At 38.0% G+C, this 13,317-nt stretch overlaps 1 protein-coding gene across 1 annotated transcript in view; it reads right to left on the bottom strand.

Moving 5' to 3' along the window:
* Nucleotides 1-12,299, bottom strand: part of CLCA2 (chloride channel accessory 2) — a 42,364-nt gene extending 30,065 nt beyond the window's left edge. Inside the window, exons 1-5 of the mRNA XM_069570630.1 lie at nt 11,875-12,299; nt 10,843-10,980; nt 6,885-7,035; nt 3,259-3,367; nt 1,834-1,993 (exon numbers count right to left, since the gene is read on the bottom strand). Of these exons, the coding sequence (XP_069426731.1) occupies nt 1,834-1,993; nt 3,259-3,367; nt 6,885-7,035; nt 10,843-10,980; nt 11,875-12,297 (981 nt within the window). The 5' untranslated portion in view covers nt 12,298-12,299. The remainder of the gene's footprint in view (nt 1-1,833; nt 1,994-3,258; nt 3,368-6,884; nt 7,036-10,842; nt 10,981-11,874) is intronic.
* Between the last annotated feature and the right edge of the window lie 1,018 nt (nt 12,300-13,317).

Raw genomic sequence — 13,317 nt, 5'->3', positions numbered from 1 at the left:
CGAACACTGGCACCCTCGAGGTATTGTGATCAATCTCTATTAAATTTTATTTGCCCTTAGATAACAGAGAGAGTAGACCATGTATAAATAACTTAGTCTTAAAAAAAATAAAACCCAATTCTCATTCCTTAGCATGATAATGTGTTAAAGAAAACACCCCAGGAGATGTTATCTTGGTCAGCTATTCCTTGAAATCATATTTAATAACCACTGCATCTCTATCTATTGATCAGTAAACATATATTAAGTTAGTTCAAATACTGATCTATGTAAGAATAAGATAAGGAGAAAAGCAACTGAAATCTATTTCCTGATCTTCCCCTCATTTGGAGATATGGTCATAATTCATATAAAAATACTAAACCTATGGCAGCACCCCTTTTAAAGGCATGATTTGCATTCAAAAGTAATGTGTTATCTACTTCCCAGGGGCTATATTCCTATGAAGAGTAAATGCTTTCTGCTAATAGAGCCATGGAAGCTTAGAGCTAAAATTAGAAATCTTATAGACTCTCTAATCTTGAGTCTAAGTTCTTAGAAAATAAGCTGAAGTTTCAAAAAGTTAACCATTGCATAAAGACACAAGTTTCTTAGTAGGATGGGAAGACAAGATAGAACCTGTTTGTTGTTTTTAACTCTTTATATTTCATGACTATGGTTAGGAGATGGTGAAACTTTTCTGATGATATTAATGAGTAGGGCTTTCAAATGATCACAAAGACAGTACTAGCCATAAACAATGTGGATTAAATAACATGGAATTAGCTTGGCTTGAGATATTGAACCTGTAAATTTAAAGCATAATGAATTGGATAAGAAATATGAAAAGTCACCTTAAAGTTACAGACTGACTCTTAGCCTTGGCTAAAATTGGACTGAAGGAAAAAAAAAAAAACCTATCTGAAAAAATGAATGTGTCAATCCAAGGAACATTGGGTCAGCCACAGAGACAGAACACCTCACCGGCACACTGCCCATAGTGTTCCCAGCCTATGGGAGAGGAAGTGACCCACAGAGATGATGAAGCTGGGAAAATGTATCAGGCTATGAAGGCTGATGGAACTGAATCTCAGAATCTCCTAACTCCCTCCTTTATGATTTCACACTCTCAAAGCCAAAGCAGGCCTCTGGGTGGAATTTGGCTGTTCCATGATGGTCCCTTCAAATAGAAAATGAACTGGCTAGAAGACACAAGTGTCAGATCTCCCTGGCAGAGTACTCTTTTTAAAGAATAATATTACAAATGTGTTCTGGATTCCTACACAAGTTTCTTGTCAGTTAGTGGGGAATACTGACAAGACTGAGTTTTGAACCTGTAAAGCTAAGGGTTAGTTGACTTCCCTTGGTAACAACAGACTTTTCTTTTTAAGTTCTAGAATATGCAAAATGAGGGAAAGAGAATTAGGGAATTCCATGTAAATAAAAATGGTTTCCTACCTCAAATGTGAGAAATATAATCATGAATTACATCTCTGTCATTAACCCCTGGTATACTTTCCCATAAAAGGATACAGGAGAAGCACTATACAAGAAATTTTTTGAAGACTCCTGGATTCTCCTTGCTAAACCATCTTCCTTGGAGAGCAAATGATCACTTTTATAAAGGAATCTGTTTTTACTGATTACCTTGGACTGTGTGTGTGGGGTGAGGGGGATGCTGAGGTTTTTTTTTTTTAATCTGTAAAGTAAAAACTAGATTAACTCTAAGGTTCCCCAAGATTTAAAATGTAGTGAATCTTAATTTCCTTTTTGTTTAAATGCTTAAAACATATCAGTCTGTCTTGGGAAAAGGTGGTGTATTGTGGGAGTTTGTTATTCTAAGATCATACTTACAGAAGATAAACTTTGCATGAACATAATCGATGAAGTTGCATTTTGAGTGCTATTGTATATAAACATGCATCCTTCTTGGAAAATCTTGCTAATAATACAATTTTCTTGGGGGCAGGGACCTTTCTCACATACAAAAATGCCTGCAATGTCAGATGAACACCTAAAGTAGTAAGAGAAATTGGTTTTATAAAAACTTATGTTTCTTTTTCATTGGTTCATAAAATAATTTGTTTTAAGGATTGTAGATTGCTAGATACACATAAAACATTTTTAAAACTATCAAGAAAGGTCATTAATTTATAAATGCACTCCACTTTATTTTCAAGCATTTGATTCTGATGAGAAGCTCTGTTTTGCCAAGGGATTTACCAGCTAAACAAGGTCAAAGCAAAAGCTACTAAGAAATCCCCATGAACTTTTGGAGGCCCTAGGAAAGCATGAGTGGTGATATCCTGAATCAGGGGCTTCTTTGAGCTTATTGCCATTGGACATCAGAGGAAGAAGAGGGTGAACAGGTAATGATGATAAAGGATTCCTTCTTAATTTAACAGTCTCAATACTGTTGATGGGATGAAAAACCTATAACTTTCAGGAGAAGAATCAGTATCTACCAAAGTTACAACTAAAATTACCCTATGACCTGGTAATTGTTAGAAGCTGTTCAATAGATACACAGATCTGCCTGTATAAAATGGAAATAATATATATAATATATGTATCATTATGACCTGTAGTAATAACAAATATTGTGAAGTGAAGTCGCTCAGTTGTGTCCAACTCTTTGCGACCCCACAGACAGTAACCGGCCAGGCTCCTCTGTCTATGGGATTTTCCAGGCAAGAATACTGGAATGGGTTGCCATTTCCTTCTCCAGAGGATCTTCCTGACCCGGTGGTTGAACGCAGGTCTCCTGCATTGCAGGTAGACTCTTTACCATCTGAGTCACCAGGGAAGGTCATATATATATATATGTATCATTACAACCTGTAGTAATAACAGACATTGTGAACAACTCATTTGTTTAACAATAAGGGCCTGGTTGAAAAATTATGGTATATCATACAGTGGAACACTATGCAATTAAAGGAAAAAAGTGAAGAAAATATTATGTTAATATTTGTTGTATTAGATTATATTATATTAGAAATATGTGTTAATATTTATTTCAAATTTCCTAAAAAAACACAAATAAGGTGGGTGACCTAGAGGGGATGAAAAGAGAATAGGATGAAGAGAGTGGTGGGAGCATGATATATAAGAGTATAACTTTTTATATTGTTTTGATATTTGACCACATAAATATTTACAAATTTTTAAAAATACAATAAAATTTCAAAATTGTCAATTAAGTTTTAGCTGCCATGTTAAACTAATTTAGAATCAAAAAATAAACAATGAATTTTAAACATGTGAAAAATCACTAACCTTGTTACTTCAATTTGACTTTGCCCATTTATGTAGAAGGGTTTCTCATTGTTATATTCATCAAACACACCCCAACGGAAATGGGCCCATTCATGAACAAACACTCTGCCTGTGGAAGAGAGAATTTTTGTTTTGAGTTCCTAAAATTTCAGCAATGGACCTTGCTAATCATTGACGATATAGCATCAGCTGACTATATATACTCATTCTGAATGGTTGAAGTGTAATTCTTCCTTCCACTTTCCTCTTCCCCACCCCATTCCCATCTCCTGCTTTATTCCCACCACCACAAAAAAAGGAGCATAAAAATATATGTAGAGTACATCATGAGAAACGCTGGGCTGGAAGAAGCACAAGCTGGAATCAAGATTGCCGGGAGAAATATCAATAACCTCAGATATGCAGATGACACCACCCTTATGGCAGAAAGTGAAGAAGAAATAAAAAGCCTCTTGATGAAAGTGAAAGAGGAGAGTGAAAAAGTTGGCTTAAAGCTCAACATTCAGGAAATGAAGATCATGGCATCCAGTCCCATCACTTCATGGCAAATAGATGGAGAAAGAGTGGAAACAGTGTCAGACTTTATTTTTGGGGACTCCAAAATCAACGCAGATGGTGACTGCAGCCATGAAATTAAAAGACGCTTACTCCTTGGAAGAAAAGTTTTGCCCAACCTAGATAGCATATTGAAAAGCAGAGACATTACTTTGCCAACAAAGGTCCATTTAGTCAAGGCTATGGTTTTTCCTGGGGTCATGTATGGATGTGAGAGTTGGACTATAAAGAAAGCTGAGCACCGAAGAATTGATGCTTTTGAACTGTGGTGTTGGAGGAGACTCTTGAGAGTCCCTTGGACTGCAAGGAGATTGAACCAGTCCATTCTAAAGGAGATCAGTCCTGGGATTTCTTTGGAAGGAATGATGTTAAAGCTGAAACTCCAATACTTTGGCCACCTCATGCAAAGAGTTGACTCATTGGAAAAGACTCTGATGCTGGGAGGGATTGGGGGCAGGAGGAGAAGGGGACGACAGAGGATGAGATGGCTGGATGGCATCACGGACTCGATGGACGTGAGTCTGAGTGAACTCTGGGAGTTGGCGATGGACAGGGAGGCCTGGCGTGCTGCAATTCATGGGGTCGCAAAGAGTCGGACACGACTGAGCGACTGAACTGAACTGAAGTGAAAAATACTTTTAGTGTTGTAAGTGTAAACCAGTGATTTACCTGTTGCACACCTGTTAGAAAGTAGTGAGGAATCACATATCCTCTCATTTCCCTAATGAAGCTGCCTAACAGATTTCTGTTTAGCTTCATACATGCTTATAAGTTCAGGATTCTGGGAAAGGAAAAAAAAAAACACATATGGACTGAATGTTTTAATTCAATGGACTGAATTTTTATGTCCCTCCCAAATTCATATGTCAAAATCCTGACCCCAAATGTGAAAGTGTTAAAAGGTAAGGCCTTTGGGAGTAATTATTAGATCATTAGGTTGGAGCCCTAATAAATGGGATGAGTGCTCTTATCAAAAGACCCTAGAGAGTTCCCTTCTTTCTGCCGTGAGAGGACACAGAAAGAAGATGCCTGTCTGTGAACCAGGAAGTGGGCCAGTTCTGCTGGTGCCTGGATCCTGGACTTCCAGTCTCCAGAACCGTGAGAAATTTCTGCTGTGAGTAAGCCTCTCAGTCTATGATATTTTGTTATAGCCAAACAAGCAAAATGGACTAAGACACCAAACAAGCTAATAAAGCTTTCCTGTTTTCCAGTCTGTTTTATCCAGGCATGTCTGCTGCTTTTTTTCCTATAGATAATTCTGTCTGGAGCAAAAATTAAAACCCTTGGGCCAGGGAGGGAGGAAGGAGCCAAAAGAATCATAGAACCTCCTCACCAGGTTGGATGGTCCTTTCTCTTTCATTATATCCCTGATTCTCCATGTTTATCTCCAACTCTTACTCATGAAAATCCTCATCGTCAGCATCAAGTCCTTTATAAGTTTCTCCCTACATCTCTAAATCTTGCATTTCTTTCAATGTTCAGCAAAAAACTGACTTCTCTAGAATTTTCCAGATTAAGTCCCCTCCCAAAGTACACTTTCTTTACTGAATACTTTTAAGATCTGGGAAGGCAGGAAATGTTTGCTGAATTGACTCAGGTTTGACCTATTGTGCAATTTTGGGACCTTGGGACAAATGAAGGGAGGGGAACAGTCTAAAGCTGAAAGTGTTAAGGAAAAGTTTCTGCCTACTCATGGAATTTAGAAGTGCTGGTGAAGTCATATATTTGTACAGAGATTATCAGTACCTTATAGTTACCAGGAAAAAAAGGTCTTTTTTAAATAAAGTGTTTTGTAAAGTGTGTTTTACAGGGTGCGTGGCTCTACTTCCTGCTAGTTATACAGAGGATAATAAAATCTGTTTGGATTTAAGCGGGGGTAAAAGTGAAAACAACATTTGAACGGCACTACTGTACATCAGTTAAACGCAAAATTTAAGAACTGAAAAGCTAGCCCTCGACTTGCTGAATTTTTTCTCACCACGGTTTCTTTCTCAGATCGCATCCACTAAACGCTGGTCTCCAGACCCACGACACTGACTTCTCTGTCACACTCCAGTCGCCCTTCTCCACACAGTCCAGGCCTTTCCAAGCACAGTCCACCGTTCCTCACACTCAGTCACCTAGATTCAGACCTGTGGATTTCCCCTTTAAACTGCCGTCTTTTACTTCTGACAAAAACCTAATGTATTCCTTAATGCTGCTGCCCACACACACACCCGTTGCCTTTCACTCTGGAGCACTTCTGATCTCTGTTTCATATTTTTCCACTCTCTGGACTATCCTTCCTTAGAGTTTTTAGGATTAAATAAAACAACACTTGAAAGGCAAATAGCCCAGCACTTGGCACAGAGAAAATTTTCTTGTTCTCAATACTATCTTCTTTGTCCTTGCCTTTTCACTGCTTCCAATCTTACTCAAGTCTCATGGCCTCATGCTCAGACTTCTAGTTATTCTCTTGATAATCCAGTGTCTTCTTCACTGATCTGAGGAATCCAGATTATCCACACAGCCACATTCAGCTTCTGAAAACACTGCTTGGATGGTTTCATTCCTATGCTTGTAAACCTTCAGTGGTGATTCCTTAATCTGGGCATTCGAGGCTCTCCATCACCTGCGCCATGTGCATTTCAGCATTTTCTCCCACTATTCACTGCCCGTGATCTCTGCACCATCAGTGGGGACTGCTGCTTCCTTCTCGCAAGTACGCCCTGGGTTCTTCTGCTGCCACAGCTTTATTCATACCCTTCCCACTCTTCTCGCCCTTCTTTCCACTCATCAAAATGATAGTCAACCTTAAAGATCCTCTTGTGAGGGGATCTCTAGCTCAAAGGCTCAGCATGCTTTCCCTCTTTGCTGAATTCTTAAACTGCTCCCTGTCTGGGCTACTAATCTGGTGCTTAACCCTTTCTGGCTCACTTTGATTCTCATCTTTTTTATGGGCATGTGGCCTATCTTCTCATCCAAATGATAAGTCCCAGACAGGTTTCAAGTTCTCTGAATCCCTTTCAGCACTGAGCACAGTATTATAAATACTGCTGTCCATTGTCTGTTTCTTGATTGATCACACTTACCTCGTGATCCATAGCCAGCTGTTAAGCCATCATTTAGTAGAAATTCAGATGTAAGATGAATATACTTTCCCTCTTTTCCACATCCTCTATATTGCAAGGTGTATGGATCATCACCATGGGCCCCATACCAGTCAGTTACTATGACATTTGCCTAAATTAAAAGAAATGCCTTGTAATACCATGTATCTTGACTGTGATATTGGTGACACAAATATCTACATTTGTTAAAACACATTGAACTGTACATTTAAGATATGTGCATTTTTCCTGTGCGGTCTATATCCCAATTTAAAAACAGATTTTTTAAAACATATGCCTTTAGATGGAGTTTAGAATGAATTCACAACTAAATGTCAACACCAATATCTGTCACTTTCAAAAATGTGTACATTTTAAAAACTTAACAGATTTCCATGAAACTTCATTACTGTCATTTGATGTACTCATTTTCCAGATTAAAATTTTCTCAAAAGTCAACATGATAAAATTCTGATATTATATACACTGTAAAATGTAATTTAAATATTCAAAGAAATGTTAAGAGCATTTATACATCATTTAGAGCTGTACTGTGAAATGTTATAGCCTTTTCTGAACAACTTTCTGTAGGTTGATCCCTTGTCCCTTTATTCCCTTAACCAGTCAGATCAACAAAACAATTTTTCTGTTGAAGTTATATTTCATATTGTACCCTGACCATTTCAATTACTATTTATAAAACATATTATTTTAAGTTGGAAACAAAAATATCTATTCCAATAACCATCTAGAGAACACAGTTTTATGTACAACATTGTTCATTTTTAGGAAGAAAGATAACACATTGTTTCAAGACTTGCTCTTAGATGTTGTCTGGAGACTTGTTCTTAGAAGTTGAGTATCTGGTTAATTTCTTTAAAGCTGATTTTGGAACAATAGATTTAATATAATCCTATAAGTGTATGGGCTTCCTTTGTGGCTCAGCTGGTAAAGAATCCGCCTGCAGTATGGGAGACCTGGGTTGGGAAGATCCCCTGGAGAAGGGAACGGCTACCCATCAGTATTCTGGACAGGAGAATTCCATGGACTGTATAGTCCATGGGGTGGCAAAGAGTCAGACACAACTGAGTGGCTTTCAGTTTCATAGATGTGTGTGTGTGTATATATATATATATATATATATATATATATATATATATATATATAATATGTCTATATATATGTAATGATCACTATAAAAGTACTACATGTGTACTGTTGTGTGTGTGTGTGTGTCTATGTACACACCACTGAGGAATAATGGAAGGTAATGTTTTCATTTTCCGTATTTCTACACTGTTTTTTTTTTTGCAATAAGCATGAATTATTTTTATAATAATTAACATTTATTTTTAGAAAGGTAAGAATTCAGGCCAAGGACTTTTCAAGGCAACACCTGTGAAAGAGCTACAGTCTTGCCCTAGAAGAGTCTTCACAAAGATAAAACCTCATTTCTATGTCCGGAAAGTTGTCCTGAAGCAATAAGGAAAGAGTGCTCTGCATTGAATGGAATACTCAGGCTGTTTGGGGTTATATTCTACTTATAGGCCATAGTTGGTTTTTACCTACTTTTCCTAACCCTCTTCCCGCCCTCTGCTTCCTACCTACACTAGACTGTAGATTCACAAGGACAGGAGCTATATTGCTTTTCCTTGTGTCCTCTGTCATGCCTCACATGGCTCCTGTATATAACGATTATTCACTAAGTGCTTGCTTGGTTAACATTAGGAGATTAAAAGAATTGGTATCTAGCAGATACATGATTCAGTGATTCTTCCCTTCAATCTTTCTGTTCAGTCATCTTTGCTTTAGTTATTTATTTGTCTTCTCCATTAGGATAAGAAGCACCACCTGATTTTGTTGTTGGTTAAAGCCAATACTTTTTTGTCCCACTAAAGGCCAAAGTGATTAACAACATCTGTGTAAGGTAACTGGTGACAACATGCTGCTGCTAAGTCGCTTCAGTCATGTCCGACTCTGTGCGACCCCACAGACGGCAGCCCACCAAGCTCCCCCATCCCCGGGATTCTCCAGCCAAGACCACTGGAGTGGGTTGCCATTTCCTTCTCCAATGCATGAAAGTGAAAAGTGAAAGTGAAGTCGCTGAGTCGTGTCCAACTCTCAGCGACCGCATGGACTGCAGCCTACCAGGCTCCTCCGTCCATGGGATTTTCCAGGCAAGAGTACTGGAGTGGGGTGCCATTTCCTTCTCCAGCATAGCTTAGAGCAAAAAGCATAGGTTTTGGAATCAAATAGGCATGAATTCAAATTGCTCCTTAATTTACCAGCTGTTTGACTTGGGATAAAATCCTTACTATATTTGAGCCCCATTTTCCTAATTTTCGATAACAGCAACTAACAGCAACAATTTTAGGTGTGACTGAGAACCAAGCAATATATATATTATGTAATTAAGCAGTTATATGGAATATGTAGGAATGTATACTATATAATATAATACACCAACAATATAATAATATAATTTTATATTGTAATAATTATACATATGTGTGCATATATATATATATATATATATATATATATATATATAATGTCTGGCATTTGAAGTGAAGTAAAGTGAAAGTCACTTAGTCATGTCCGACTCTTTGTGATCCCATGGAATATATAGTCCATGGAATTATCTAGGCCAGAATACTGGAGTGGGTGGCTGTCCTGTTCTCCAGGAGATCTTCCCAACCCAGGGATCGAACCCAGGTCTCCCACATTGCAGATGGATTCTTTACCAACTGAGACACAATAATATAATAATACACCAAAATTTAATAATATGATATTAATATTGTAATAATTATATATATATATGTAGAATGCCTGGCATTTAATTGAAGTTTAATAAACAGTATCTCTCGTCTTAGTTTGTCCCAGTGCCTCTGTCTCTCTTATCTCCATGGCCAAGCATCAGATGCTTTCATTTGGTTATAAATAAAATAATTTTAAGAGCCCCTTTAAGTTTTTTAGGACACTGGAATGTCTATAAAGATTGCTATTAATATATTGTTCGGTTACTGAGGAATAAATTTCAAAAAAGAGCTAAGAATTAAAACAGCCTTAGGAAAATTCATGCCAAGTGACACAAATAAGGAAAAGGGGAAATTACCATAATCCAGCCCTTCTATTTGAGCTGTCATTACAGATTTTGAACCCACCCCATTGCTGACGCCCTGAGCTGTGTCCTCAACGCCTCTGCTCCTGCCCTTTCTGGTAGCTGGTAGGACTCTTTTCACAGTAATCTCAAATAGTCATTTGCCAAATTTATTTAACATTTATTTGTAGCTTGTTCCCAGTATGCGCCAGACATGACCATGGATGTTTATAATTTTCAGCTTACAAGAGTCCTTGAAGCTTAAGTTCTTTTTCTTTTTTTTGGTTGGGGAAGAAAAGGTAGCCATGCCTCTTACGCTGCTTTCTTTCTTGCTTCTCTCAACATACTTCTCGAAATCAGTGACCTGGACTTGGGCTAATGTGAAATTCTATGAATTTGTGCTCTTGCGGGATAGGAAAGTCAAATTTTTATGTGTGAGTGGCTTAGGCTTCTGTGTGGACATGCATGTATATTGCTCCTGACAGGGTGGGAAATGAGGATGCTCATAGTTGGAATTGTTCCCTTTCCATCTCATACTCAGAATAAAACTAGTTCTTGGTCCTTAACCTAGAATTTCAGAATGCAAGGACCCTGTAAGTTAAAAAGTGAAAGAGACCATCTGTGAGGCTGCTTGGGCAATGGCATTTTGCTTATTTTTTACTTCATAATTTTCACTTATTACATGTATGTATTTTCATACATTTTGTGCATAACAATCTTTTCAGTAGTATTATTTGTGTATTAGTATCAATGATTTGTTATTGCCTAAAGTTTGAACTCATTATATTGTATTTTCTTCTTCAGTTGAATTCATTTAATGAAATCCTGAATTCTTACCTTTTCATATGATTCTTGTTTTACTTTGCTGTAATTACCAGCTTTCCATGTGGCAGGTATTAAAATCTTTACATTTCTGAAAAACACTCTTCTCTTGGTAGCATTGAATAGGTAAAAAGAAGCTTCAGTTATCATTTCCTATAACCAAATAAAAGAAAAGCTTATATTATCACTGTGAATTCTTAATGTTTTGGTTTTCTAGTTATACTTGAATAAGTAGTAACAAAAATAATGAAAATATTTTGAAGGAACGCATTTCTTTTAGAGACAACATTAGATTTGGGGAAAACTTGGAGGCAAAATAAATAAACTTCAAATGCTTATCTGAGAATTTAGGACATTAACTGTGTGTCTCGGCTTGCCCATATAATTTTCCCAATTTTGTAAAAGAAAAGCTTTCACAAAGCTTTCTAAGCTTGCGCCGAACAAATCTTTTTCATGTCATACCTGTGGGCATGTCCAAGACCTCGCCTTATGACAATACTAATTTCATTAAAGCAATACCAAGGGAGACTCAGGTAATGGAGCTGTGAGCCTACCTTACCATACGAAGGTGAAAATAGTCAAGTTACCTCACAGGACATTCAGGTGAAAAGAATTTTGCTCTTAGGCGCTCCATCCAGACTCTTTCTGTCTGAGAATTCCCACCCTCAGGATGGAATTCAGCAACATGATTTTAATAAGCACAATCATGCTTCTTCATTAGCCAAACATCTGGTCTGTGTTGCCACAATGGGTTATTTTTGGAGTTTCTGCCCCCAAAATGGTCAAGTCATTAAACACAAAAGCTAAAATTAGTAATAACCAACAATAGATAGAAGGGGGCTAGGTAAACAGTATGTAAGCTGAGACTACATAGAATTAGGTGAATGAGTTGGCTTGGCTGTAATTATAATTTTTGTTGCTATGTTTGAGAAACACCCCTTTCCTCTGCTGCTCAGATACAAACTAGGCAGGGTTGTTAATTCCGTAAAGAAGGCTAAAGGTCTATATGAATAAGATGATAGTTTCAGATTCATATACACCACTCACCTTAATGTTTGGGATGAGGTTCTGATCCTCGGATACCTGAGGATTGACTGCAACAAGTAATCCATCGTACCCATTGTCTCGAAGCTGCAGTCCAGCTCCCAGGAAGAGGAATTCTGGACTTAAGGCCACCAGGAGAGTCACAAATTTCAGGCTGCAAACAGGACCTTCACTGTCCCTGTGGGTCATGTTGAGAAAAACCTCCGATTCATTCACACTGGTCCTGCCAGGTACATCGTGCCAAGTTGTTAATGGCGAAGCAGATAATTTCTTCCTGAACTTGGAAGGGCTTAAAGTGTGTGATGAAGGAGGTGCCTTCTTTGCAAAATCTAGGGTGGATCTAAAAGAGACCTGTCTCTGCAAGTCCTTTTTCTCTAGGCGATGCCACACTTGCCTGTTCTGTGGCTGGGCTTCCTCCTGAATCATGGTTGGGCAAGAAATCTTCCACCCCTTACTTATTTTATGTCTTCTCAAAAGGAATAGGAAAATAAGGCAAAAGGAGCTTCAAAGAAGGAGGGCTGGCTGGCTGGGAATCAGAGAATCTGGGTTTTTCCATCCACTTTTACTAGACACACAGAGATCTGTTTTTCTCTCTTCATCTTTGAAAACCTCCTCCATTAGTCAGAGTAACTACTTCCCTATGGCTCTCAGGTAATTTTTTGTTTGATGGAAGATTCCTTTGTCTGCTTATTTTGAAGATTCGAAAATCCATGCAACCCTCTCCCTGAGGCCCTTAGGTCATTTGATGACTAGAGGGAAGGGATCGGGTATCCCCCAGGGAGGGCCAAGTGCCAGGAATCGCATGCCTGTGCAGGCCACAGAGTCCGTTCCTTCTGTCCTTGCTGCCTTTTCTCTCTGGATCAAGGAAAAGAATGGATTTCTGTTTTAGCAACTCTCTCCTGAGAGCAAGGTTATGCCTCAGTCAACCTTCCATTTCTCCAATAGCTCTCACAGGATCTGGAGGATAGCAGGCCTCACAAATATTTTATAAGTGATTAATGTTACCTGATAATTATATAATGCTTTAGAGTTTACGAGTAAACCCACTTAAATTTCAATTCCCTAGAATAGGTATAATTTTTACTACTATTTTTCAACAAAGACATTGGGTATCAGACAGATTATGAAAATTAGTCTATGGGGAAGGGAGCTAACTTTTATTGTGTGCTGGGTTTTATCATTTCTATTTTATTGGTTACAAAACTGAGGCTCAGAAAATCTCAGTAACTTGTTCAAAGCTGTGTGAGTATTATTACAGGGTTAGTATGAGACCAACTAACTCTAGGTTCCAGGGTTTTTCTACTGAACCATGTCTCTATGTTCTCAAGAAACTAGGAATAAAGTGTTAAGAGCTGAAATGTTGAGGGATATTGAAAGGAATTTGTCTCTTACTGTCCTGTTTGTAAACTTCCCTCCCACTGCTTCTCGCCTGCTTTTCCTGCAAAT

The sequence above is a fragment of the Ovis canadensis genome, chromosome 1, assembly GCF_042477335.2.
Source record: "Ovis canadensis isolate MfBH-ARS-UI-01 breed Bighorn chromosome 1, ARS-UI_OviCan_v2, whole genome shotgun sequence".
NCBI lineage: Eukaryota > Metazoa > Chordata > Mammalia > Artiodactyla > Bovidae > Ovis > Ovis canadensis.
The sequence above is the reverse complement of the archived record's forward strand: the minus strand, read 5'-3'. Positions and strand labels throughout refer to the sequence as shown.